Raw genomic sequence first — 27,960 nt, 5'->3', positions numbered from 1 at the left:
CAGTGCTATGTGTTAGTACTACTGTATGCTTTTACTGTATTTGTATCTACTGATATGTGTATGTATGTGTTGCACTGAATTGTGTATTACTAAGGGAATTCACACATTTGTCTTTATTTTATTAACCGATCATGCTCTGCTTTGGACAACTGATTAACCTTTGGGATCTGGTACAATTGAATTGGGAATGGTGGAAGATTTTCCAGTATGTGGAATCACTGCACTCATTTTATTTTTCTACAGAACCACAAATGGCTATCAGTGTATGCAGAATTAATTGGAGGGCCAGAATCTCAGCTTGAAGTGGAGGGTGCCAGTGTTGACGTCCCCTATACTTTCCTAGTAGTTTTGGGTCATCCTGAGCTGCTTGGGTATTCTGTTGTTCTAAAAATGTGCTGATTGTCTGGTTGTCATGCTGATCTTCTGCTTCAAAGAAAGTATAATAGTGGTGTGCCTACCATGAACTAACACGCATAAGAGGGGCTTTAATTAAAGGTCTTATTTTGCTATTTTGCTGAGCAGCTTAGCAGTCATATAACCCCTAACAGGCTTTCAAGCAGAACTGCTAGGAAACATCATGCACATTTTAAGACTATGGCAGTCCAGGCCACACCTTTAGGTTTGTTGGGTAGTCCAAACCACACCACTTTGTAAAGCACTACAGCGGGTGGCTGCCTGTCAGTAACTTGACACACATTGCCCCTCTTCCTTTGTAGCGGGAGGGAAAGAAAAAAGGGTCTGCCTGGGGTCATGTGACCATAAATGGTTATTTTTCAACTAATGTGCCTGCATTGTTAGAATAAGGGGGTACCACAGCTATTTGAAGTTCAGGATGTGTTTTTATTTTTAGATACATGTGATCAGTTTTAGAACAGTAAATTTAAATATGTCATAGGCTCCTGGCACACTATCAAGATTACTTTGTGATGCGACTGATGTTTCTGAAAAGTTGCATCGCACATATATGGTGCGGTCCAACCATGCAGTAAGGCATACAGTACAATTACCGTATGCCTTAGGGCCCATTTCCACTGGGGTTCCGTGTCTGTCTCCAAATTGGACGCGGCACCCATGCCGTTGTGAAGACAAATCGCTGTAGCTGTGCTATGCTCAACAATGGGGATTCGGATGTGTGCTGCAGTAAAGCAAGTATTGACTGAATAGGCAGCGTTCCCCGTCTGACTCGCATGCAGGGAAATGCTGCATATTCCGCACTAGTGGAAATGGGTCCTCACTGCCACTGTAAATTTACCTTGTATACTCACTGCATGCAGTGCGTTACTGCATCGCAACCCACTGCACCGCAATCAGTGTGCGGCACAATGGACACAGTGTGAAAGGAGCCTCAGTGTCAAAAGCCTTGTTTTGTTTTTACTGTGTAAATGTATATATATATACTGTGTACATTGAGACAGCAGTTTTTACTGATTACATGTGTGCTTCTGAATCCTAGTCCTTGTCTGTCATGCACTGCTTTTCACTCATCTCCCAGAGTAATAATTAAGGGCCTTTTTTACTACACAGCTGAATCGCAAATCGCTAGGGTTGCTACTTTATCATATAAATAATGAGAAGTATTTTCCACTATAGTGATTTTATTGGCAAATTGCTTTCTGGAGCAATTTTAAGAGGGATAATGCAATGCAAATGAAAAATCGCAATTGCTTTTTTTTCAAATCGAGATCGCTGCAATTTTATCGTGATTTCACTGCGAGTCAATGGGAAAGTTTTTTTGCTTTGTTTTTGTATGCTCAGAAAGCGCTAATAGTGTATCTACAACCTTATAGTCTCCTCTTGCTCTGCCCACAGCCTCAGTACAATAGGAAAACCCCCAACACTGCTTCTCCTCCTGAGCTTCTCCATGCTGCTTTCCCTGTTCCTAGGTACATATGGGCAGTCAGAGCTTGAGAATTTCACTATCCCATTGTAACTGAGTAATACAGCAATTATGCTGTGTTGATGAATGTGCATTTATGTGGAGTTGAGCTCTAGGCAAAATGTACTAAAATCATTTGGGTTAATCAGGTGTGTTACTTTCAGTTGTTCCTGGTATGCTCCTACTATGACACATGGTGCATGCTTGTACATGCAGGTGTAATAAGGCATTAATCATGTACACAGCACTGTGCAGTCATACTTTCTTGGGAAATACATGAATGCTGCAGAAAGGGTTCGTCTTCTTCAAGCAATTTGCATGAGTGTGATGTAAACACAGCAATAAAAGTCCAGAGTAATGTAAATGTTCTATACAAGAGCAGGACCAGGTGTCTGACTGTTAAGTGTGTATAATATCCCAAGTATTACAGGTGGACGTGCGTCATGGAAAAACCACAGCCCTAAACAAGAAATAGAAAAAGCAAGTAGACCCTGGAACCTTCAAGGGGTTGAATATCATAAATCACTTGATTAATGGATGTGATGAGATAAAATGAGATAAAGTTTAAAGGTAACCTGAAGTGAGAGGGAAATTGAGGCCTATTTATTTCCTTTTTAAACAATGCAGATTGTCTGGCTGTCCTGCTGATCCTGTGCTTCTAATACTTTTACCCATAGACCCTGAACAAGCGTGCAGATGCTGCATGCTTGTTTCAGGTGTGTGATTCAAAAACTACTGATATCAGGAATATCAACAGGACTGCTGGGCAACTGGTATTGTTTATAAGGCCATATTTCAGCCTCCTTATACCTCTCATCTCAGGTGTCCTGTAAAAAAAATAATACAAATTTGTGCCATTTGCCATTTAGGAAATGGAAAACGTTTAAAATTTGTTTCAAATTAGTTTAAGGCGTCATATCCATACACATCAGAAATCGTGATTAACAGCAGTGAGTGTGATATCACTATCTGCTTGGGGTCAGGTTATGTAGCTCAGGCCACATACACAGCCTACGTATGTCGCCCGTTGGGAATAGGGACCTGATCCCCTTGGGTGACATTGCTGGCCTGGGCAGCACACATGTCAGCAGTGTGTTGCTATGATGGAGGGTCGACCGGCGCATGCGTGATGTCAGGCGGGGTAGCGGCGCCAACAATGGAATCGGGGGGGGGGGGGGGATTGGTGTCGCTGGGGTTGAGTACATCTGTTCAATGGAATGCTTGCGGGTTGGGCGTCAGGTGCCATACACAAGCCTGATTGTCGGCTGAGGCGGTCGTTATTAGCAACTTAAGTCAGGCGTGTGTATGAGGCTTAATACGTTAGTGTATCTTTTCCAGAAAATGGCATCTTTCATGGAAACGCTGGTTGTTCTAACTTGTATGTTTATTTATTTTTTATTTGGGTATTTTAGGTTTTTTTTTTCTTTGCCAAATCATTATTAACTTACTAACTATGCTTTTTAAGCCTTATGGTTATGTGTTAAGCCCTCATTTACGCTGATGGTATTTTAAACCCCACGAAAAAAACACGTTTTAAGCTGTCTGAATCAGCCAAATTAGGAATGAAAACTCCTATAGATATGCATAGGCAATGGCAGTGTTATCCTCAGGCTCTTTTAGCCGGGCGCTCCACCCAGCTAGTTTTGGTGAGCACCCGGCTGTCATCGGCCTACCTCCTCCTATGTTGTAAGCAGAGTTGCTTACAGAAGCACCGGCCCTGCATTCTCTCCTCTCGCCCCACCCGGCTACTATTTCATGCCACCCGGCTGGAAAAAATTTCTGGGGAGAACACTGCATGGGGAGATGATTTGTATGTTGACATACATGTATTATCCGTATATCTTTTCCCAGACCTTTCTTGACTGCACACTGTCACCCTGCGAGCTCTCATGTATACTGGAAGATAGACGTGACTGAAAGTCTTGTGGTGATTGCATGAAGATGCAGGGTTTTTGCGCTGAAACGCCATCAGTGTAAATGAGGCCTAAATCATCTCTTCTGTGGGAGTTTTTTTTTCTTGCGCCAATATGGAAGCATTATATATTACATTCAACCCAATTAAAATCTTAAGGTCTACTTTTATTTTCCTAGAAAATGCCATTTAGCTACTCAAGCTTTCAACCTGAGAGTTTGAACTTTGCTCATGTAATTTTAATGATGGCTTACTGAGGTAAATTTAAAGGCCAAGTTCATATTTTTTTTTCCTTTTTGCATGCTTTCATTCTGATTATTTTGCTTATTATATTTAATACTTTTTTTTACTGAAAATATATTGATTGCAAGAGTAAAAGCGGTAGTGTACCTGTTGCCTATTTCCACTGAACCTGATATCATGGTAACTGATAACTTCCCTCTCACTCTCCCGTGTGTCAGAGCCTAGTCCTTTCTTCTGACAAGAGACTGGCAACAATGACTTGTTCTACTGTACATAGACTGTCATACTCGAGAACATGTTGTTTTAGCATAGAGAACACACACGTGGCTATTATGCTGATTCCCTGCCTGGAATACTTTTAGCCATAGAACCTAAACAAGCATGCAGATCAGGTCTGATTGAAATCTGTCTTATGGTGCTGCCCATACAGGGTACAGTTTTATTAAAAAAAATTTGATTACATAATTTCATTCGATCATTCCGTTAGATCGAGTATAACGATTTTTACAACATGTCCGAACAGATTTTTTTCCATTAAATTTTTTTTTTCGACTTTCATCATTTTGGTCGAATAAACTGGAAAATCGATCGTTTTTATTGTACCATGTATGGTCACCATTAGCTGTATGCTGGTTTCAAGAATGTGACTCCTAAATACTACTGCAGCCAAAGAGTTTAGCATTACTGCCAGGCCAGATATTGTTAAAAAGTAAATATATATGGCATCCCCCATATGCATCCACATATGGTGCACCACCCCACCCACGAACCAAATCTTCTGGATTTTCACGTTACCTCTTGACTTTTTGTCAGTAAAGTGGGCATGGTTCAAATGGAGAACAGAGGGTATGAAGTTCCCGAGGACCTGGACATTAGAAGAAGAGTAGGTAGGCACTGCTGAAGTTTAGTGAATGCAGAAGCAAGAGTCTTTGTAGCATAAACCAGAGAAAATTAAATAATGTATGCCTAGAAATGGAACATGAAGTGGGCTGTAAAGCTTGGCTAGCTTGAGGCAATAGAATAAAAGCGAGGGAGGGGGGACATCTGCACTGTGTTAAGTTGGTGAATCTTTCCTCCCCTTTGCAATTTTCTGTATTTATCCTTCTTTTATTGTCTTTGGCCAGACAAAAGTATAATTGAGACTCAGCTACTGGGCCCCCTGCAACCTCCCTCGCCTGCATACTTCACTACTGACTAAGAACATAAAAATCACGTTTTATGGTGGAGATCATTACTTTTCAAGAGATATTTCCTGGGCTATTAAACATTTTGAGTTTCTTTGAAAATGTTGTTTGCTTCAAACTTCTGAAGCAGATTTTAAGCTGAATTTGTAACCTTTTCAATACAGAAAACGCAGTGCTTCCTTCTGCTGCAACCAAGATTGCAGACTAAGGCAATGGTGGTCTCTACTGTTCTACTAGAATTGCTGCCACCATTCCTGGCTATGGTGTAGCTGCAGTGGCTCTGACTCTTGAAGATGGCGTAGAGCAGTGGTGGTGAACTTGCTAGACATAGGTCTCAGTAGCCGACTCCATCAAAGGGTTGATCACTAGGGCTTATGTTCATTGGTACTGCCCTTTAATTAGTGCATTTTTCAAGTGTTTTTTACTCTCATAATGGGGAGGGGATTATTCTTCTCACAGGGATCATACCCGCAAACATGAAATGGCTGTTATTAGGTCATATACATTTGGCACAGCTTCCTCCTTACCAGTCCACCTGGGAGTGCTAACAGGGGGGGGGGGGGGGGTGATAAGTGACACAGTGTAAGCAGAGATCAATGGAAGTGGGCATTCTATCCACATCAAGCTTCCTGTGGCCATGTTGAGGGTCAAGGCTGCTTAAAAATTGAATGGAGGAGGGTTAACACTCCAAAATCAGGTAACAGACAGCATTGACTGTTAACTGTACTTTCTTTTGTGATCGATTGCATTTTCAATTAGGTTATTCAGATCTTATTGTATGAAAAAGAGAAGATGGTGTTTTTTTTTAACGAATTTTTTTTTTGTCAGATTTGATATTCATTTGAATGGCTTCTAACATGTAATATATTAGAATTATCATGGTAAAAAAAATATTCATCCACTCATGTCATGGCTTTGTGCCTTACCATTTTCTAATGTCTTTTTAGGCAGGTAACACTTGATGGTGCATTTTTCCCCGCAATTTCCTGGGTTTTTGTTGTCCTGCGTTCATGTTTCCGATCACGTTTCCCCCACAGGATTTTAGGTGTTCATCCCCGATTTTTTTAGGATGCAGCGGAATACGTTGTAATTACAAACACGCGAGTCGTATGCGTAAAAAGCATAATGCTGTCTGATTTAAAATCGATTACCGAGTGGGCCATTGACTGTTATGGCCAGTGCATGTTTTGGCAGTGCAAGTGTGTTGCCTGCCTAATAGTCATATTGTGTACTTGTGCTTCACTATCTTCTAATGTCTACTTGACTACATTTCCATAATGTTGCCTAGAGACAATAAGTGGCGAATTTCTGTTCCTTTTTTATAGAGCTTTTATGATAGCACATAGTGGCTTGTAGCTGTCCGGAAGAGGTCAGATTGTGTTGATGGCGTGCAGAATTAATAGTATACTGTGGTTTCTGTTTGACATGTGAGTATGTGTTGTGACGCAGGTTATTGATTTACAATCTCTTGAACCTTATACAAGTTATGCAAGGAATTTATGTATGAAGTTTTTCAGTTATATTGCTGTAAATTACAACTTGTGAAAGCAGACACTCGGAGCTTCTGAGGGTGGTTTACAGGACCTATCTTTTGAACTGACACATTTCCCGGAATGCATAGCTATGGCTCACTGGGCAGAGAAACTGATAACACCTGGTTTGGGGACAAATATAGAATATATTGTTCAGCAAACACACACTTCCATAATGAGAACATCGATACTGGTGTGCAGTAACTCATTTGCAACTCGCTTTGTGACCTTTGTACTCGGCCCTCATCCACACACATTAACACCTCCTTACTGTTACTCTGTCATATGTCTTATTTTTAGAGTTGTGTTGGTGAGTATGTGTATAAAAATTATTGAAACACACCTGGGCATAGGTTGCTACATTCATTACAATGTAGGCTTCCAGTACTCTAGCATGAATTGCAGTGGTGTGACAGCGATATGTAGCTGGCCATAATTACATAAGAATTTGATGACAGCTGACTGATCTCTTCTATTGATTTTCACCCTTTTTTTTTTTTTTTTTTTTTTTTTTAAATATCCAGCAATATTTTGCTGTATTACAAAAGAAAATACTAATTGTTATTCTGCTCCTTTTAAACTGAAACTTTAACCCAGGATTGAACTTCATCCCAATCAGTAGCCGATACCCCCTTTCCCACAAGAAATCTTTCCCTTTTCTCAAACAGATCAACAGGGGGGTCTGTATGGCTGATATTGTGGTGAAACCGCTCCCACAGTGGGATGTCATGACCAACAGTTTGCTGTCTGTGTCTCTTGTTGCATTGTGGGAAATAACATATTTTTCCAACTGCCAAGCAAGCAATAAAACTCTCAGTAAACAGCACGGTGGCGTAGTGGTTAGCGCTCTCGCCTTGCAACGCTGGGTCCCCGGTTCAAATCCCAGCCAGGTCAACATCTGCAAGGAGTTTGTATGTTCTCCCCGTGTCTGTGTGGGTTTCCTCCGTGCACTCCGGTTCCCCCCCCCCCCCCAAAAAAAAAACCATACCGATAAGTTAATTGGCTTCCCCCTAAATTGGCCCTAGACTACAATACATACACTACAGACATAGGACTATGGTAGGGATTAGATTGTGAGCCCCTTAGAGGGACAAGACGATATACTCTGTACAGCTCTGTGGAAGCGCTGTGCGCTATATAAATACTAAAAACTAAAGATGTCGCCACCAGCGATACATTTCAGAATGTAAATCAGAGAGGGGAAAGATTTTACAATGGGCAAACACTGACTTAATCATCTATAAATGAATATTGTAAACAATAAGCTATTTTAATCAGTATTTTATCTTCAGTACAGTTCTCATTTAAGTGGGACCCTTGTAACCTCTCCACCTTCCAAAACTTCTGCCGAATTGCAATGCCAAAAACAAGCCTTCGCGGAACACCATGTTAGTACACTGTGTTCCCTGGCTGGCTATCTTCCAAGCAGGAAGCGGTCACTCCTCATGCTTGCACTCGCTCCCTGCTTCGGGTAGGCGAAAGTGCACAGAAGCGTATAAGATATTTTAATAAAACCCTTCATCACTATAAACTAACATGACGTCCGGGCCAACACCGGTCACCGCGGGTTCTGCAAGGTAACATAGTTTTGTGCTAGCGTTAAATTTGGAACTTTCTGGCGCAGCATACCGCAACGTGGGAAGTATGAACTTCCACACAGGGTTACATTAGGCTTCGATAGCAGTGCGTCAGGTTGCCGCAACGCACTGCCCTGCCCCAGTGTGAAAGGGCCATTAATCTATCAGGATCAAAATGGCCTTAAACCGCTGTGTGCAAGGATGCATTATTTGAGCCTGTAAAATATACTAGCCATAAGTGTCTTATAAGTCATAGCTTCTGCGTGCAATAGGAACATAATAGGAATTTTACCTATTCACTCACTGTGTTGTAGTGATGCTTTCTGGTGTAACGTCTTGCTTATGTGAAGTTGAACACTTGCACATTCACGCTGTTTTAGGAAGGCAACATTGTACTTTGCACACAACAGAAGACTGCTGGATCTGCAGAAAGAGCAGAGAACAGATTTCTTCACTGGAAACCACAAAAGACACAAGAAACCAGCTCAATGACTAGCTGTCTAGCATCTACCAGAAAACAAACAAAAGTAAAAGAAAGCTGAGATTTGGCTGAGCAGTACACGCCTGCGTGGGTAACGTACAAAGAGCAGCCATAGAATGGTGCTCAGTCTACAGCCTGCGCCCACAGATCACATCATTTGTAGTCGTGTTGACTTGTGTGTAAATGGAACCATTATTGTATATTACACAAACCACCTTAACTGCAATCACAATCACATTTCAGATATTCATCTTTTTTCTTTTTCTTTTTTTTATTGTCAGATCTGACAAGATTAGCTCCATGCTTGTTTCTGTTGTTATTCAGACACTACTGCAGCCAGATATATCAGCAGTAGAAGGGGTTTGGTTGTTCTTGTAGGGACCAAGAGCACCTAAATGAGAAATAGAGGGAGATCAGAAGCCCAGTGGTGCAGTATTGTTAGTGCAGTATCCAAAGGAAGTCTGACTGATAGAAGGGTGGGGTGAAGGCACTCAAAACCTATGGGTATTAAAACATAAATGTAACTGAGAGGTAATTGCTTACCTCTGCAGAAGATACAGTCACCCGTTCAACTAGAAAAATATTTATTCAAAAACTGACAACGCATTTCGTGGGTCATGGCCCACTTCCTCAGGTCAATTCAAAATGCCTTAGCAGCATAAGGAGTACAGTGTATGCACCTCTATGCTATAAGACAACTATGGGTCCTTTCAGATTATGCACGTTGCATTGCAATAAGATCGTGATGGTGCTGAAAGGTCACATTGCACATAAGACGTGCAGTGCGACTGAGCAGTGAAGCATATAGTATAATGAAAGTATGCATTACTGCTACTGTAAACACGAACGTTGCATGGCAGACGCACAGCGTTACTCTGTTGGAACCTGCCGCACCACACTTAATGTGAAAGCACCCTAGGAATATCATTGCATCATGTAGATGTATATTGGCGCAGTACTGTACTCTGCCGGAGAGAGCGCACTGCGCTTTCTCAGACTCGCCGAACTTACAGGACTGTTAGCGAAGACTGAGGATGACTGCGTGGGAGCGATCCGTGCGGATACGGCTGGAGAAAGCCCCAGGTATGTATAAAACTTTTAAGGTTCATTGTCTCTGGTTCACTTTAAGGTGGCGACACATAATTCATATTTTTTATATTTATTTTCAATTCGAGAAGTATAATCCATTTTTATGATTGTAACATTTGTTACATTTTTCTTCAATTATAAAAAAATGATTGAAAACTCTGAATAGTGTCGTATTTATTCTGTACAACTAATTATTTTTATTGAATTGCTGTAAAATCAGATTCTTCTGTGAAAAAATATTTTGTGATTTTTAACCAAGGGTGGAGTTTCCCCCTAAGGCCATGTGACTAACTTTTTAAAGCAGATTTTTAGTTGCAGGTGGCTCACTTGACACAAAATGTGAACATTGGAGCACTCTACTTACTCTTCCTGTGGGCAGTTCTGTTTAGCTCTGTGTGTGGAGTTGGATGTTAATTTATGCTGACATCATTAATAGGAGGCGGGTGTTAGCCTGCTTGGCTTATTTTTCTCCCCAGGATCCAGCTTTACTCTTGTGTGCATTGGCATAGCGCGGTTGATCTCGTCCTGCCTGTACTGTTTTTAAAACTTGACTTGGTAAGATCTTTGGAAAACATTAGTAATCCGGAAAACCTGTTCTAAATTAATTCAGAATACAGTTCTGTGCACTACCAGGATTTGACACTGTACTGTGCGGTGCTTTGCATTGTGCAGAATGTCACCAGTCCTTCTCGTCTTCGCAAATAACTTATCGCAATATCTGCAGGGATTTACAAAAAACAAAACTTGATATAGTAGAAGATATGTATCAAACTTGGGGTAACATGAAGGAAAACCTGAAATGTGCAAAAATGCAGTGTGTGTATTCTTACTACATGGTTGTCTATTTTAATTAATGTGCACCTGAAATGCTGATGCTAGTTATTAAAACGCCGCCTCTACAGCTAATTAACTAAAAGGTGCGCTTGGCTTTTGCAGATTCGGAATTAGATTTTGAGTTTGCAGGGATGACATCAGCTGGAAGTATTGTAAGCTGCTGGCGATGATGTAATGAATAGGGCAGTGTGCCCACACTGAGAGATTTGCACTGCAGCTCACGCTGTGGGACATGAGAGAGAAGCAGCTCATTGAAGTGGGAGGGGGGGGGGGGGGAGACACGTGCTGAGGTGATACTGCATGAAAGGACTATGTACACACACAGCCTGCCATTGTATGTACAACCCACCTACGTTCTGGAGGTAGTGATAGACAAATGACCAGGTACTCAGCACAGTGATAATGACTTTATGTACTGTATTGCCAGGTAGCAGACAGACATGCCAAAGTTAAGTTCATTCTATATACAGTACTGTAACATCTTTGTGATTATTAGTATGTATTTACATAGTGTTGTGCTCTATATAGCACTTTTACAGAGTCTGTTGTCTTGCCTTGTCAGTAACTGTCCTTCAAAGGAGCTTATTATTCAATCCCCAGCATAATCGTAGTATAATTTTCAATATGTTTTTGGGCTGTGGCAGGAAACTGTTGCAAACAGTGGGGAAACCTACAAACTCTATGCTAATAGTGCTGGGGCCAAGTTTTTATCCTGGGACTGTAGTGCTTCATGGTGAGCGTTCTATCCACAGCGTCAGAGTGCTGCCTGTAGGTTGCCTATATCCTGGAACTGAGATGTGCATAGAAGAGACCTAGTTTCCAACCAGAAGTCTCCTGTGCTCACCTGGCACAAAGATACAGATGGACACAAGAGTGGTCAGGCTATTAAATCTTGCTTGCAGTTTAAAATAGTAAAAAATGTTATAACTGACAAGCTGATTAAGTGTTTGATAGTCTTGACTTTCAGTTCTAAGTTTTCAGGTTCTGTTCCCAGTTCTCACATAGGATACTATTTGCATTTATATGTGTCCCTTTATTGGTTTGTACTTTCTTCAAATAATCTAATTCCCCCCCCCCCCCCCCCAACCCAAAACCTACTGGTAGATTTCTGTGTATCGTTGGACATGCGACGACGAACGAACTTTTAATTGCTGAAATAATGACCTAAGTAAAGTTAGTTTTTAAAAGTGTGTAACGATCTGATCGTTAGAACGAACGTTACATCACAGAAAGCAACTATTGCGCTTGCGCATAAAAATGAAAAGTTCCATGGAGAAATAGTGAAATGCGCATGTCAAGCCTAGTACGAACGACCGTTTACAACGATGTACTACTTTTGCAAACGATCGTCATTGGCAAAAATCCGCCAAGCTAGATCGTTCGTTTTTAACGATCTAGCTTGTCTGTTGTTAAACTTAATGGTCGTTGGCTGCTTTTTTTAAAACGATTGTCGTTTGAAACAATCGGGGAACGATCGTTTCAAACGACGATAGTCGCATGTGTGTACGCACCTTCAGTCTGACGAGACAAATTGCATTTATATTGCGTTTTCTCCTAGCGGATTCAAAGCCCCGGAGCTGCTGCCACTAGGGTGCACTCTATAGGCAGTAGCAGTGTTAGGGAGGTCCTTTGAGGTTTTAGACATGTGCTGTATTTTCTGCAAAGGGGTGTGGGTATAGAAATCTTAATCAACGTACACACATACAAGGACCGTGACCCAAAGGGAGTCCAGTGTGTGGGCTGAGTTCTGTACAGTGGCGTAATGGTTAAGGGCTCTGCCTCTGACACAGGAGACCTGGGTTCGAATCTCGGCTCTGCCTGTTCAGTAAGCCAGCACCTATTCAGTAGGAGACCTTAGGCAAGTCTCCCTAACACTGCTACTGCCTATAGAGCACGTCCTAGTGGCTGCAGCTTTGGCGCTTTGAGTCCGCCAGGAGAAAAGCGCAATATAAATGTTATTTGTCTTGTCTACATGTTAGAATGCTATTGCTATAAAGGGCATGTTAGAATGCTATTGCTATAAAGGGACAAGAAAGGTCATTGTTGCACTGCACAACAGAGAAGGAACACAGAAGGAGAAGGTGCCCTCTCACTGTGCTCAGCCAAGACGACTCTCCTGGCTGACCTCTCTCTGACACGTCAGGGGGAGGGGGGGTTAGGGTTTACTGTACACACACTAGATTTTTAGCAGGGGCATCCATGACCGGCCACCTCAGCCAAGAACCATCTAGCGTGTGTGCAGTGCATTATGGGCTAAACGTGTGCATAGTGTTGTGGAAATACTACATGCAGTGAGTTGGTCCCCAGTGGATTCCATAGACCACCCCTTTGCTTGCTGCCCACACTATTAAAATTTGTGATCAAAGCCAAAATGTTTGTAGTGGGGAAGGGCCATTGTAGTGATCTCATGTTATAGTGTACTATAAAATTTACAAATTGTGGATGGAGAGCCTACGTAAGTGATTAGTCCATTATCCACGTATAATGCTTACTGTGGCAACAGTTGTGGGTCTTCATGAGGAAGCATATCTCAATGTGATATCTTTCTAGTTGAAATGTGAGCCATCTGTTTCTTGTCTAAACCTATCACAAGCTGAGCTGTGATTATAAAATGCATATTTCCATGAAAAAGCAGATGATTCATTTTCTTAGAGTAATACAGAAGAGCCTATAGTGGCCTTCTATAGCCATTATGTAAAGAGCATTGGCTCATCCCACTGCTGTTTACATTCCCCAGCAGACTGACGTACTCGGACAGTAAGGCTGCATTTCCACTTGTGCGGTGCGAATTGCCGCGGTAAAAATTTGCACGCGGATGCGAAATTCGCATGCGGGTCCATGCGAACTTTCATGCGAATTCGCATGGATGACTATGTATGCGAATTTAACCATGGCAGTGCTGGTGTGCTTTTCCATTGTTTCGATGCAAATTCGCATGAAAATTCGCATACCCAAACCTCATGCGAATTTCCTATTAAATACATTGTATGCGATTCGCATAGCGGTATGCGGTATGCGAATTCTGATGGCTCTGCCATGCGAATTTTTTCTGCACAGAAAAATGCAAAGTAATCCTGACAAGTGGAAACAGTCCCATACACATGTATTGCTATGTGAATTTGCATGCGAAAAACGCATGCGAATTCGCGATAGTGGAAATGAGCCCTTACTGCCTGGATGGGTCCCGAGTCGACGCTGCTAGTGAGAGCTAAGATTTCACATCTTCCAGTCAACCCATCTACACTGAGGGTCTTTTTTTTTTTGCCATTTTTGTAAGTAAGTTGGTCTAAACATTAAAGGACATCCAAGGTGAAAATAAACTGATGAGAAAAACCGTTGTATCCTCCTTCTCCTAAAAATGACTTTTTTTTTTTTTATATAGACGTCTCAGTTTATTTCTATATTTAAATTTCGTTTTTACTGTTTCATTGTCTTCGCTCAATGACACCTTCACTGAAGTACGCCAGAGCTCAGATCTATGAATCATTGACCCTTTTATCTCTTTTCTGCTCACAGAAGCCATTTAATGACAGGAAAGTGTTTTATGGCTGTAATTACTTATCGGTAAGGGTTATGCTATAGTGTGACCCGGTCCGACCCTGACAGAAACTGTCACTTGCATACCTGATTAACTTTTTCAGGCAGAGGAAGAAAAAAAGTTATTTGCGTGCTTGGCACTGTACACACCCATGTCTATCTCATCATCTCACATGTCACCTCCGTTGTCCTTTAATCAGTACTGCACATTTCTTTGTGATTTAAAGCATGAGGTCAAAGCTGACCTGAGGCAAAGCTAACTAAGGTAAGCATAGAGGAATGTTTGCTGGATTCATATACCTCTGTGTGCTGTGTGCTCCTCTCTTCCCCCTTAATCATGTCTTGAAAAATGGTTAATTTTGGCTTAAAGGACAACTGAATTGAGAGGGATACGGAGGTTGCCATATTAATTTCCTTTTACGCAATACAAGTTGCCTGGCTGCCCTACTGATCATCTGCCTTGAACACTTTTAGCCCTAGACCCTGAACAAGCATGCAGCAGATCAGGTGTTTTTGACATTGTCAGATCTGAGAAGATTAGCTGCATACTTGTTTCTGGTTTGATTCGGACACTACTGAAACAAAATAGATCAGCAGGGCTGCCAGGCAACTGGTATTGCTTGAAAGGAAATGCATATGGCATCCTCCATATTTCTCTCCCTACAGTTGGCCTTTAAAAATCTTCAGTCAGGAAGAGGCAGGCTTGCAGTGATTTCCCCCCCCCCCCCCCGCCCCCCAAACATCCATGCACCCATTGCCTCCTCTTAAAGCAAACCTTGGGTAACAAAGCACATAGTCTGGACCTCTGTTGCCCCTCCCGGACCCCCAGAAGAAATCAAGACAATTACTTGCTGAAATCTATTGGAGATCTGTGTGCAGTGTATGGGCAGGTAATAGAGAGTGAGCTCTCTGATCAGTTTCAGTCAGATAGGGATCTATCTAATGCAAGGTACACGCTATACAATTTTCTGGCAGATTTACCTGATCGAAGTTTAGATCGGACATGTTGGAGAAAATCAATCTGCCAGAAATTTTGTATGGTGTGTACCGAGCATAATGGTGGATCTTCCCTATTTGCAGACCTGGACAAATAAAGTAATCAGCAGTAGGCTGTCATACACACTTTTGGGAACACTTGAGAATGGCTGTGTCCTATACTTGCATGAAAAGCAAGTAAGCCAGCTAAGAAAATGTTTGCCTTAAATGCTTTAAGCTGTACTGAAGAGTTTGGCACTTTAAGGGGGGGGGGGGGCTACCCCTTTTAGTGTAAATCAGGCTTTATTTGACCTGTACAAACAGCTTGGGAGTGCATAATGTTAGATGTGAGATTGCTGGAATGGTGTTACTATGGAGGCCCCTGTTGCCGGGGTTGTGGGATGACCTTTCCAAGCAGTGGTCACATTTAGCTAGTAAATCGTTGGAAAAAGAATGTATACGTGATTTGGGTAACTTTATCACACAGCTTTATATAGAATTGGTACCTTATGACCCTTTTACACTTAATCAGTTGCTCTCAGTTATATCTGAAAGAAAACACATTTTCAAAGTAATGCCCATGCTTTCCTATGGCTCAGTTACCACTATGGCTTCAATTCATCAAGCATTACCGCATTCGGTAATGCTGAAAACAGCCGACTTAACGGAGCACTTAAGAAAATGTTAATTCATCAAAGCTGTTACTGAATGAGAAGCTGAAATGACAGAGCAATGAGATAAATTACCGACTTGTGCTCAACACATGTCAGCAAATGTCAGTAAATGTTAATTCATCAAGGTTACCACATTCGCTAACACATTCGGTGATTATCTCCAGCTCTCCCCTGTCCTTACAGGCTTCGAAAGCCTTCTGTGTGAATGTTTTCATGATTAGCAGGAGCAGGCAGCCAATAGAAACAGCCCCTGTTCTCCTGCAAGTGCCACTGATAGGTGCTGATAGGTCACAGGCTTCTCCACACAAGCTTCCAGACCCCCCAGGCAGTGAGCAGAGAGAACCGTGGTGTAACCCTTTGAGTCCCTGTTTAAATATGCAAAGATGCAAGTGGTGAAATCACCAAGCATGGCATTTGTAATGTCTCCAGGAAGTTTATCTACTTTGTGGCAAATAAGTAAAATGTTAAGAAAGACTGATGGACAGATTCAGAGCAGCAGAGGCAGTATAAGTAACAGTAAATATAACACGTTTACATGTAAAGGGATGTCTGGATGCCTTCTATTGTTATCAGCTTGTAACAACACAGGGACATTCCAAGCTGCTCTGCACCACTCTGCTGTTATCGGACAGCCTTTGATGAACTGAAGCCGTAGTACTTCGGTAACTTAACAAACCTCTACCACACATGGGAAAATATTGATGAATTAGCACAGTGAAGTGTAAAATACCGAATGTGGTATTTTAAGGACTGGGATTTTGTTATCGAACACCCTTTGATGAATTGAAGCCTATATGCGTTTTAACTGAAACCTTTTTCACCAGGGCTGTGGAGTCGGAGTTGGAGTCAAGGAGCCGGGGTCGGGGCAATTTTGGGCACCCGGAGTCTGAGTCGGAGTCGTGGTTTCAGAAACTGAGGAGTCTGAGTCGGGAGTCGCATGATTTTTGTACAAAATCCACAGCCCTGTCAAGTATTAGACTGAGGAGTCGGAGGTGAGAAGTCGGAATCTGAGCAATTTTGGGTACCCGGAGTCGGAGTGGAAGTTGGAGTCGGAAGATTTTTGTACCGACTCCACAGCCCTGTTTTTCACAATGCATTGCTATGGAAAAACGCGTACTAACGCATTAAGTGTAAAAGGACCCTTCAGTATTTATTATTTTTGTAAATTAGTACAGGTGTGAGATTCTCTATTAGATGGAATTTGGAAAACCATAAGAGGCTTTTGATATGATCGACTGTAGCCACTGGACTACATCAGATTGGACAATCGAGCTTTGAAAGTTACCAGCTACTAAAGTTTAAACTTTCTTCTGTCAGCTGGCCAACTTGTCTGTTCGAATGTTGTCAGGAATTATGCTAATTACACACCATACAATTTTCTGGCAGATTTACCTGTCAGATCGATTATTTGTCTGATCTGAATTTCGTTTTTTTTTTTTTTTACAATTTTCGATTTTTTTAGTCGTTTTTCCGATTGTCATAGAACTGAATGAAAATTTATTGAAAAAAATTATCAAAAAAAGATTAAAAAAAAAACTTGATCAAAATCTAGATCGGACATGTTGGAAATAATCGATGTGGCAGGTAAATCTGCCATTAAATTGTATTTTGTGTACCTTAAGCAGAGGAGGAGATTGTGTGCATTACAGCTGTATATAAATAAACTGTAGCATAAGGGGCCCTTTTCCACTAGAGCGTTTGCGATTGCTGAATCGCAAATCGCTAGTGATTTTAAAATCGCTACGGTTTGCTAAATAACATAGGAATTGTGGTAGGTAATTTCCACTACCGCAATTTATTTTTTACTAAATCGTGATTGCGCTGCGGAACGATTTTTGCCGCGATTTTGCTATGCAGTGCATAGCACAGCAAAATCGTGATCGGAAATCGCCGGGAAATTTTGGACTTTTGCTGAATCGCAATCGCTAGCGTTTAGTGCGAATGCTGGCATTGCTAGTGGAAAAGGGCCCATCAGGTGCGTATTCACACAAAGTGCTTGTTGCCCAAAGAGATCAAGACTCTGCCCCTCAGACGAGTTCTATACAGAGTGATACAACTGTTATTGTGGGGAAAGTGGGAGGGGTGATGGTGTGCAGGGAACAGATACAAATGTTATGTAGATCAAGAATTGTCTGTGTGGGAGCTGAAAATCCTTAAACTGCCATAATGTACCTGAGACAGTTAAAGGTTTAAATACAAGATAAAACTCTTGGATTCCAGGAAAGTCCTTTTCAGGAGTAGAACTAGAGGTACAATAGTTCATCTCATCCGTTTATTTTCATTACATGCTTGCTTGAAGTAGCTGTTTGTGCAAGACCATGTAACTTTGCTACTAGGAAGTGCCTTCTGGCTCCAGGGATATTCTGGCTTGCTCCACTTCTGTCTCATTCTTCAAGGAAAATCTCTGTCTTTCTGCAGGCTCTGCTCAGTTCATTGTATCCTATGGACACTTGTTCCAGGCTTCAGTGCCTCTTTAGGTAGGAAGATAAGTCATTCCATAGCTGTCAAGTCCCAGCTTAGAGTCCCATCAGGCTGCTTGTTGCTTCCTGGCAGGAAGGACAGTGCCCCTTCTTTTTCCAACAGATGACACCTCCAAGTGCCCTGGGCAAATTCACCAACAATGGACTTCTTTGAATGGGAATTAGCATGTACAGTTTTGTGTACAGCATTCATTACTGCTTTCCCCAAAGAAGCTGGCTGGCTTCAGAGAGCAGTTTCCTGTTTTGGAAAGCACCACCTGCTTTATGCTTTGATTAGAGATTTATTTGCAACACAGATTCAGGTTAGGTAAGTTTTGTATTATTCGATAGGCCACTTAGAAAGTATCAGATTTCTACATATATTTATCTTCCTTGTAGTGCGGTCACATCTTCACAGATGGTGCGTTCTGTACCAATCCTATTTTTAGCAATGATGCAACCTGTAACAATAAGAGCCAATCATGTAATGCCTGGGTTAAAAAGTGAACATTACCAAGGGGTGGATCCAGAGAGATTATTCATGGAACTGGAAAGTCACTGGTGCACCAGCTCAGCACTAGACACACTAGACTGAACTTGGCTGAATCTTTAAGTGACAGCAATAGGCAAGTGCATTATACCTCTTCTAGCCCTGCCTACCAGAAGCTGCTTTATGATCCAGGTTGTTTGCTAATTAAATTCAGAACTGCCTATGTAGATTTATTTGCTATTATATAGCAAGGCCAGATTTACACTTTTACCACCCTTAGGCCAAGTAATTGTGGTTCCCCTTCAATGTGTAGCCCCCTTGTCTATGTGTAACATCCAAGCACTGCAGCCTCTCTCTTTCATGTACAGCTCCCTTAAAGCTTCCCCTTTTCAGTTTTTTTTTTTGTCTCATATGTAGCAACCTCTAGTTTATGTCCAGGTGCCACTTTGGACTGTAGGCGCCAAAGGTCCGGGCCTATCTAGAAATCCGGTCCTGACTGTAAGATCTGCATGGATTTTCTTTCTTTTATAAATACTAAGTTACGCACACTCTTTGAACCTCCTTCTTTACAGACCATTTCAGGCGGCAGTTTAGGAAAAATCGCATCTGTGTAGCCAGAATTAGCCAGTCTTCCTTTTTCCATTAATGATCAACCAAATACAGTAGGCAACATGACAAATCCATCAAATACTAATTGTAAAGCGATCTCCAACTGTGTCTCATCTACATCACAAAGAAAACCGATCACCATATGAGATGCTAAGTAGCAATAAAGTTTACATCCTCCTAATCCTCACTGTCTGGTCCACATTGTGCATCTCTTATGTTAATGCTCTGTGCTAGAGGACAGGTATGAGAAGACCATGTGTATTGGTCTGAGGAAATAGTTGCCTTACGCAACAGCCAAATAGGGATTTGGGCACAAGAAATGGTGTTCTGCTTAATATTCTGAGGCCTCCATTCTCTGTATTCAGGAGCTTCTGTGCTGCTTGAAATGAAAGTCATGAGGTTAGTTCTTGTTCATTCCACAGCAGTGTTCTTGAAGCTTTATGTATTCCGCAGCCAGGAAAAATCTGTTGTACATGATTAATCTTTGTTTAGTAGATGCTCTTCAGGATTGACTGCTCCTCTTTGCTTAGACTTTGTGTACTGTTATCCCAAATGGTTTCTGCTGAGAAAAACAGAACGGTAAGCCCATTTTCAGGAATTTTCTTTTATTCCTCTTAAGGTAGCCATACATCTAGCGATGATGGGCAGATTCGACCAAGTGACAAATCTCTCTCTGATAGAATCTGATTAGAGAGGGATCTGTCGGCTGCCCATTCACCACAGGCTGATTCCTGATCAATTTCATGCTGAAAACTCTCGGGAATCTGACAAGTCTGCCACCTCACCGTTGTTCCCTTAATGTGTAAATGTGTGTGAATTTTTATACATTACCTGTCCTGTGTCACGGTGCCCGTGTGTCTTCTGAATCCGCCGCTCTTCCATAGCCGCTTACACGCCGTCAGCGTGGCGTGATGTCACTCGCCAGTGTGCCATGCGCACGCACATTTATACACTAGGGGAACAGTGGTGGGGTTTCGTTGCTCATCCCAACATCGCTCGCCATTACCACTGCGCACCCGACAACTTGCTGCATGTCTGACCGATTTATGCGACCAATTTTGGACTGAAATTGGTTGCATTGTTGGTCAGGCATGCACTTGGCACCAATATTTATCCAATTATAATCAAATTGGATAGTCAATTGACTGCAAAGTCGCCTGATGTATGTCTACAATTCTGACCTGCATACAAATATAATGCAAATTCTGCTCAACTTTGGAATTGCCTTAACTACTTGCTGCATGCCGTGCAGTATATTCACGGCCCTTTAAAAAAGACAGGATGCAGCAGGGCCGTGAAAACAAGTCTGCAGCGGCATGCAGCCGCCGCTCGCTCCCGTTCGCGCGTGCGCGCGCACCGCCGTTACCGCCGCTTAGAGGGGAAGTTAATGAATGGGACCGCAGGTCCCATTCATAAATCTAAGTCCCCGATTCAATGAATACCAGCGTCTACGAGACGCCGGCATTCATTGTATCTTCCTGTGTTACACAGCCACGGATTGCTTCCGATTCACGTGCTTACGTACGTGAATCGGAAATGACGACTGAGGACATCTTGTGGCCAAATAGTATATTGCACTAAAATTGCTTTTTATTTAATAAAAATCCCCACACTGACTGATATAATTAACTATTTCCCTCCCACACCCTCTCATAATACCCAAACTTTTTTTTTATTTATAAAAGGGGGGGAAAAAAATTACATCAAAAAAAAAAAAAATATAAGTAGTTACCTTAGGGACTGAACTTTTTAAAAATTTATGTCAAGGCAGTATATTACTATTAATTTTTAATTTATGGGCTTGTAATTAGTGATGGACGCAAAATTGAAAAAATGCACCTTTATTTCCAAATGAAATATTGGCGCCATACATTGTACTAGGGAAATTTTTTGAACGTTGCAATAACCGGGACAAAAGGGCACATAAAATGTGTGGCTTTTATCCACAGTAGAATCTTTTATTTTAACACTATAATGGTCAAAAACGGAAAAATAATGCATTTTATAATTTTTTTTTCTTATTATTCATGTTAAAATGCATTTAGGATAAAATAATTCTTGGCATACTGTACCTCCCAAAGAAAGCCTAATTGGTGGCAAGAAAAACAAGATATAGATCATTACGCTGTGATTAGTAGTGATTAAGTTATTGGTAAAAGAAAGGGAGGAGCGCTGACAGGTGAAAATTGCTCTGGTCCACAAGAGGAAAAATGCCTCAGGTGTCAAGTGGTTAATCAAAATTGGCAGTAAGTGGCCTACTTAAACTTGCCTTAGCAGCGTTCGTAAACTAGGGCCACACGTATTAGTTCTACATAAATTGCTGATGTGTTCTTGGTAATCAGTGCTTAAGGCTGCTTTCACAGTGGGACGTTAAAGTCCCACGTTACAGCAGCCTGTAACGCAGCCCAACTCACAGCAATGATAAATCAATGGGCTGTTCACAGTGCCCACGTTGCGTTGGAGTATAATGCAGCACGGTAAATGAAAGTGCAGCATGCTGTGCGTTATACTCGTATTTGGCTGCGTTAGACTGTTTGCACATGCTCAGTAATGTGTTTTGTTTTTGTTTTTTTATGTGCCGCATGCGCCGTTTTCGTTCGATCCGTATGCGTCAAAAAGTACGCATCAAGAGACGCATAATGCAGTGCAATGTAATGTCCAACTTCAAAGCTAACATGCGTTGCGTTAGGGGCACGTTATGCGACCTTAATGTCACATCAAACGCAACATCTTAGCGTGAAAGTGCCCTAAAGGGACAGAAGGCTGGTCCACACTTGCATCACAAAACGCAGTTGCAATCGCCTGTGATATTGCAGTACAATTTTTCTGTAACTGTTCTTTGCAATTTCGTTTAAGGAACGAGAATGGCATTCTGAGCTCTACAAAAATGCTGCATGCACCGTGTTTGCGATTTTATAAAAATCGCATCCATATGAAGTCACTGCGCTTGCACTTTGCCAATGGCTGGCAAGTACACCTGTCCCCCAGTGTAAACCAGCCCTTACTGAACAAAGTATAGAATTACCATTTGTTGATTTACTGTCATTGGTGTAACTGTAATCATATAATGTAAATTTGTGAAATTTTAAGGTATTGGTCTCATTTTGTGTCCATCTTGTTTTACTTTTGGTAGAATCTCCCCGGCTGTCATCAGGATCTTCCAGCAGCAATGAAAAATTTCCCAGCTCTGCCTCATTCTCTACAGACTTTTATGATTCGGACCGGCCCCTAAGTGTCCTCTCTGCAGTATCTTCTGGTTCACTCCAGGAAGACCGTGATCTCTATGAAAACCTCGCCGGCAGAGGAGCAGAAGAGGAGCAGCTGGGTAACCGAGCAACTGGTCCAGACATGGAGCTAATGTCTTCTCCTGCACAGACTGTTCAGGCCACTTACATACAAAGTGGACTGAAAAACTCCCGTACTCCAAATAACAACAGCGTGAACCGCCGCAGCCGCATGGGCTCTAGATCGCTCTCTCCATTTGGGAACAAAGTTAGCGGGATCTCACACAAACTCACTTATGTGGAGCGTGTGGTATTGGAAATAATAGACACTGAGAGAATATATGTCCAGCATCTGCGCAGCATTGTAGAGGTAGGTAACTGTCAGCGTACAAATTGGTTTGTTGTTTGTGCTTTTAACTGGTTTCAGCAGTATAGAACCACTGGTGCCCATACATGGTTCCATTTTTTTTTCAATCAGAGAAATTCAATTGATTCAATTTTGTCGAATAGTTTTTATAATTTCTTTACGAGGTACCATAAATAAACGTTCCATTTTTCTGAAAATACGAGAAAATCTATCTGTATGAAGAAAAAGTTGATTTAACTTTTATAGGATTTTCTTATACAACCTTCCATACCATATACAAACCATCACCTAGATTTTTTCAACTTGTCGGATAAGATTTTTATTGAAAAAAATGTAATAATTGTTAGTTTTTCTCAATAAAAAAGTATTATTTTCGACTTTCACTCTTCTATCGTTTTGATAAAATAAATGGGAATAAATTGTACCGTGTATGGGCACAATAAGGTAGAGTAGCTTCACTTTTCCTTATACCTTGTCAAATCATGCAACATAAGTGGGCGGTTATGGATCCTTTCACACGTCTGTTGCGTCACTTCGCAATGGATAAAATTGCTGTGATGCAAATGCAGTGAAGTCCTTATGGGGTTATCACACTTATCGCTGTGTGATACGACCAGTTCCATTGGGATAACTCAGTGGATGCAGTGTGTTTGCAGAACAACATGTGCCTTTACACTTAAAGGGAGGCATACTTTCATGCCTCACTGTAGGGCCCCACCGCACTGTTAAGGTGTGATGCAATTTTTCTGAAATATTGTGGTGCGATTGAAGAATAATTGCATTACAGTGTTCTCTTCATAGTGTGAAAGGAGCCTTAACCTCAATGCATGGCACTTACATTTCTCTCTGCTGCAGTACTAACACTGTTCAATTACATTGATATAGGCAGTGCTTCATATTTGCACCTGAAAAATCCTTAACAAATCATATTCCTATATTTCAAGTACCGTATTTTAACAACTTGATTACATAGACATGTCTGTAATTTTTCCCCCAGTCACAGCTAAAGATTTCCCATGTGCAAAGCCTACCTTGTATCACGGTCAGCTTCTGCTGACATGGGAGTGGTTATCCTGCTGCAGCGTATGCAGCCCCTGCATGACCAGGATCTGACTTGCAATTCCTGCGTGTGGAAAAAATGTGTTGCAAAAGGTTGAGGAAGGGAAAAAGTATCTGCTTTGTGCCAACAGAAACTGTTGTAGGATTTGCTTTCCTGCAAAGGATGCCCCTTACTGTTTCTAGCAACCAACGAGCTGCTTGTCTGTAAATTCTGCTGGAGGAGACAATGACAGAGAGCAGTGCAGAGAGGACACAGAGATAGGTCACTGAGCGTGTCTCTGTGTCCCATTTGTTATATTAAAGGAATATTATCAATGCCCAAGTGTTCTAAAATGACAAAGTTCAAATAATGTCTAAGTAGCTCTGTTAACATTTCATGTTAACTATTCATGTTGAATATCAGAGGCAAAAGCTTAAATTCATTGTGTGTAGATTTTAGCTACATTTGGAATGTCTCATTTGCAGAGGTATGAATCTCTGCAGTCTGACATGCTAAGAACCCTGTAATATTGAAGCAGATTTGAAAACAGGTATCCGGTTTCACACACTACAGTATTACAAATGTTTATGTTGCACATAAGATACATTTCCTCTGCTCTCTGTGAGATAAATCTCTGCCTGTCTCTGACTGAGCTCTTTGCACACAGAGTTAACAAACTGTGAGGGAATTTCCCCCCTCCGCTCATGGCTGAGTCTGCCATCAGAATTTCAGCAGACTGCAGGCAGAAAAATGTGAAAGGAACTATATAACAGTAAACAAATAGATAAGCAGTGAAATGTATACACCAGTACTTAGCAGCACTTCCCAAACATTTCCTATCTTAATTGAAAAAAAACATGTTAATCGATAAAGTTTCTTTAAATCCACCTTGTGTACACTTTAAAGGAAACCCTGTAGCATTGACAAACCCACCTGCTCCACAAAGAAGCGGGACACTTATGTCGTCTTCAACCCCATTGCCGCTGTCTGGGACCCTCTTCTCGTATGTTGTGAGGGACTGTGCAGCAGCAGTGGTGGGATGGTGGGCTCATAGATGGATCTGGAAGTATCTGCATCATACAGAGACTTCTTACAATGGTACAGGTTTGCTGCAAGTCCTGGTGGCAACGTATCTTTTAAGTGTCTTCTAAAAGCTATTGTTGTAAATGTGTCCTGTGAAGCCTAAAGATGAGGCCTTGTGACTGGATCGGACTCAACCAAAAGTGATGTTCATGCATCACATCCTGTAGGAATCTCTGTAGAAGCAGGCTCTGCACCGGAATCCTGTCAAAGGATTATAGTGTGAGAATGTAGTTGCTGTCCTGTGTCTTTGTCTCCAGCGGGCAGTCAGATGCTTGCTGGACCCCTCTAGCAAAACGTAAATTGCACAGGATTCATTGTTTGCGCATTCCACACCAGATCATGCTGTTTTATTTTCTGACTTTCAATTAGCATCCTTTTCACCTTCTTAAAGGGGCACTACAGTGAAAAACTGTAAAATTTAAAATTTGTGCAAACATAAACAAGTACATTTTTTCCAGAGTAAAATTGTAACGCGCTTACCTCATCCTGGCGGGTCCCGTGACAATTCCAGTGGCGTCTCTGGCGGGACTTGCTTGCGGGGAGAGTCTGCGGCGCCGTCAGCTCCGGACGGCATCCCCGGCGTCTCTCCGGCTGACAGTCAGGGCGCGCGCAGTTCGCATAGTCGCACACGCGCGAGTCAGAGCGGCCTTTACAGGCTCTGATTAGACTCGTCCTCCTAAGGGCTGGCCTGACTCATTCCCTCTCTGGTTTATTAGGCCAAGTGAGTCAGTTGCTCACCGGCCTTGATACTAATCAGTTCGCTGGTTCTTGGCCTAGCTAGCCTGTACTCTAGTAGTCAGTCTTTGCTGTTCTGATCATTGATGGCTGTATTTGTAATATTCCTTCGTAATATCCTCCTGATAGTATTGAAATGTATTTACTGTATATTTATCTGTGTACCGACCTTCTGCCTGCCTTTTGACCTTGCTCTAGTCTAGTCCTTCTGTACGTTTGCCATCTGATTCCCGTTACCGACTCGACCTGTTCCTGACTCTGCTCCTGTCTAATCCTTGCAATACGACTGAGATCTGATACCCGTTACTGACTTTGCCTGTATTTGACTACGACTTAGCTTTGCGACTTGGTACCTCAAAATTATACTTGTGCACAAGTAATTGACCGGTCTAGACCTTATTACTGTATTATTATTTCCTGTGTCTGTTATCTCATCACGCCCCAGCCTGATAAAAATGAGCCATACATTACTTTTCTCCAATGTTGCTGTCACTTACAGTAGGTAGTAGGAATCTGACAGAAGTGACAGGTTTTGGACTAGTCCATCTCTCTATAGGGGATTCTCAGGGATATATTTATTTTCAAAAGCACTTAGTGAATGGCAGTTGCTCTGTCCAACTGCCAAAAAAACTGCATAGCGAGCAGGGAAGCTGGCCAGCATCTTTGTATAAATCCTTTTTAGGGAATATCTTTTTATAAAGAATAAAAGCCTTGCTGAGAATCCCCTATGAAGAGATGGACTAGTCCAAAACCTGTCACTTTTGTCAGATTGCTACAACCTACTGTGCGTGACAGAAACATAGGAGAAAAGTAATGTATGGCTCATTTTACTCTGGAAAAAATGTACTTCTTACTTGTATATGCTTGCACTTCTTTTTAATTCTACAGTTTTTCGCTGTAGTGCCCCTTACACACAAGTACACAGTAGAGATGACATTTTATGTGCGTGTTTGTTACAAATGAGCAGTTTCAGCGATTCCGTAGTTGTATGAAGCAATTTATCTCCACCTGTTTTGTCACGGCAACAATCTGCTTTTTCAGTCTTTTTTTAAACTACATTTAGTGAAGAAAACAAAGTTTGTGAATTTGATTTACGGCATATTGCTCCACCACGATAAGATATTGTGTTTATTCCTGTAATAAAAACAGATGACCCGAGGAGCTGTGCGCTGCTAAAGCAGTAATGAGGCAATAAAAGGCATCGGACATGATTAATATGTGAAACTTAAGTGCCTTTCCCTCTTTTTCCCTGTAGGATTATCTGGGAGCCATCATAGACAAACAAGAGCTGCCGATGAACCCAGAACAAGTCAGCGCTCTCTTTGGAAATATAGAGGATATTTATGAACTGAACAGGTGAAGCCTTTTTCCTTCCATCTATCTCTCTGCTCAGCACAGGAAATTAGCCGTATTAATCATTATCTTGGCTTTTCTGTATTCTGCGTGTAACCAAATCTGTAAGGAATGTTTGTTTTCTATTGATTACAATATAACTCTCTTGCCATTCATTGTTATTCTGGGGAGGCAATGCCCCATCTAAACATGCTCAATTAAAGCCTACTGATAATGGCCATGTCTGCCAGTAATCCAGCGTGTGTATGGCAGCCCCTGACCGCAGCGATAAACCAGAAGTAGGAGAGTCAACCTAAAGAGTCTGTTTTATGCATATTTAGTCTGTTTACCGTTAATCCTCGTATACACCTTAGATGAAATTTGGCCAATGCGGCTGTTGGGGGGGCCTTCTGAGCAGAGAATCCAGCATATGTACCCCTGTCCCCTGAGCTTATTTAAAGCTCTAGTACAAGTTAGATTAAACTCGGCAGAAGTGGCTGGTAAAGACCGCCTGGGGCAAGAATCTAGTGCAGGGGTCCCCAAACGTTTTGGGTCGAGGGCCGGGTCAACCTACTTCAGACTGCTGGGAGGCCTGAGTATACATAAAATGATGTAGAAGTCTTTTAACAAGACAGTGAAGCATACCCAGGTGACAATCTGCAGTCCAATTGGACAGCAGTGTCTCCTGATGTGGCATTTGAATGGAAA

At 41.8% G+C, this 27,960-nt stretch overlaps 1 protein-coding gene across 1 annotated transcript in view; it reads left to right on the top strand.

The window, feature by feature from the left end:
• PLEKHG3 (pleckstrin homology and RhoGEF domain containing G3) overlaps positions 1–27,960 on the top strand; it is a 253,659-nt gene that overhangs the window by 161,019 nt on the left and 64,680 nt on the right. The window contains exons 4-5 of the mRNA XM_068253443.1: positions 22,606–23,066; positions 27,176–27,276. Of these exons, the coding sequence (XP_068109544.1) occupies positions 22,606–23,066; positions 27,176–27,276 (562 nt within the window). The remainder of the gene's footprint in view (positions 1–22,605; positions 23,067–27,175; positions 27,277–27,960) is intronic.

Source organism: Hyperolius riggenbachi, chromosome 9 (genome assembly GCF_040937935.1).
Source record: "Hyperolius riggenbachi isolate aHypRig1 chromosome 9, aHypRig1.pri, whole genome shotgun sequence".
NCBI classification, from domain to species: Eukaryota; Metazoa; Chordata; class Amphibia; order Anura; family Hyperoliidae; genus Hyperolius; species Hyperolius riggenbachi.
The sequence above is the reverse complement of the archived record's forward strand: the minus strand, read 5'-3'. Positions and strand labels throughout refer to the sequence as shown.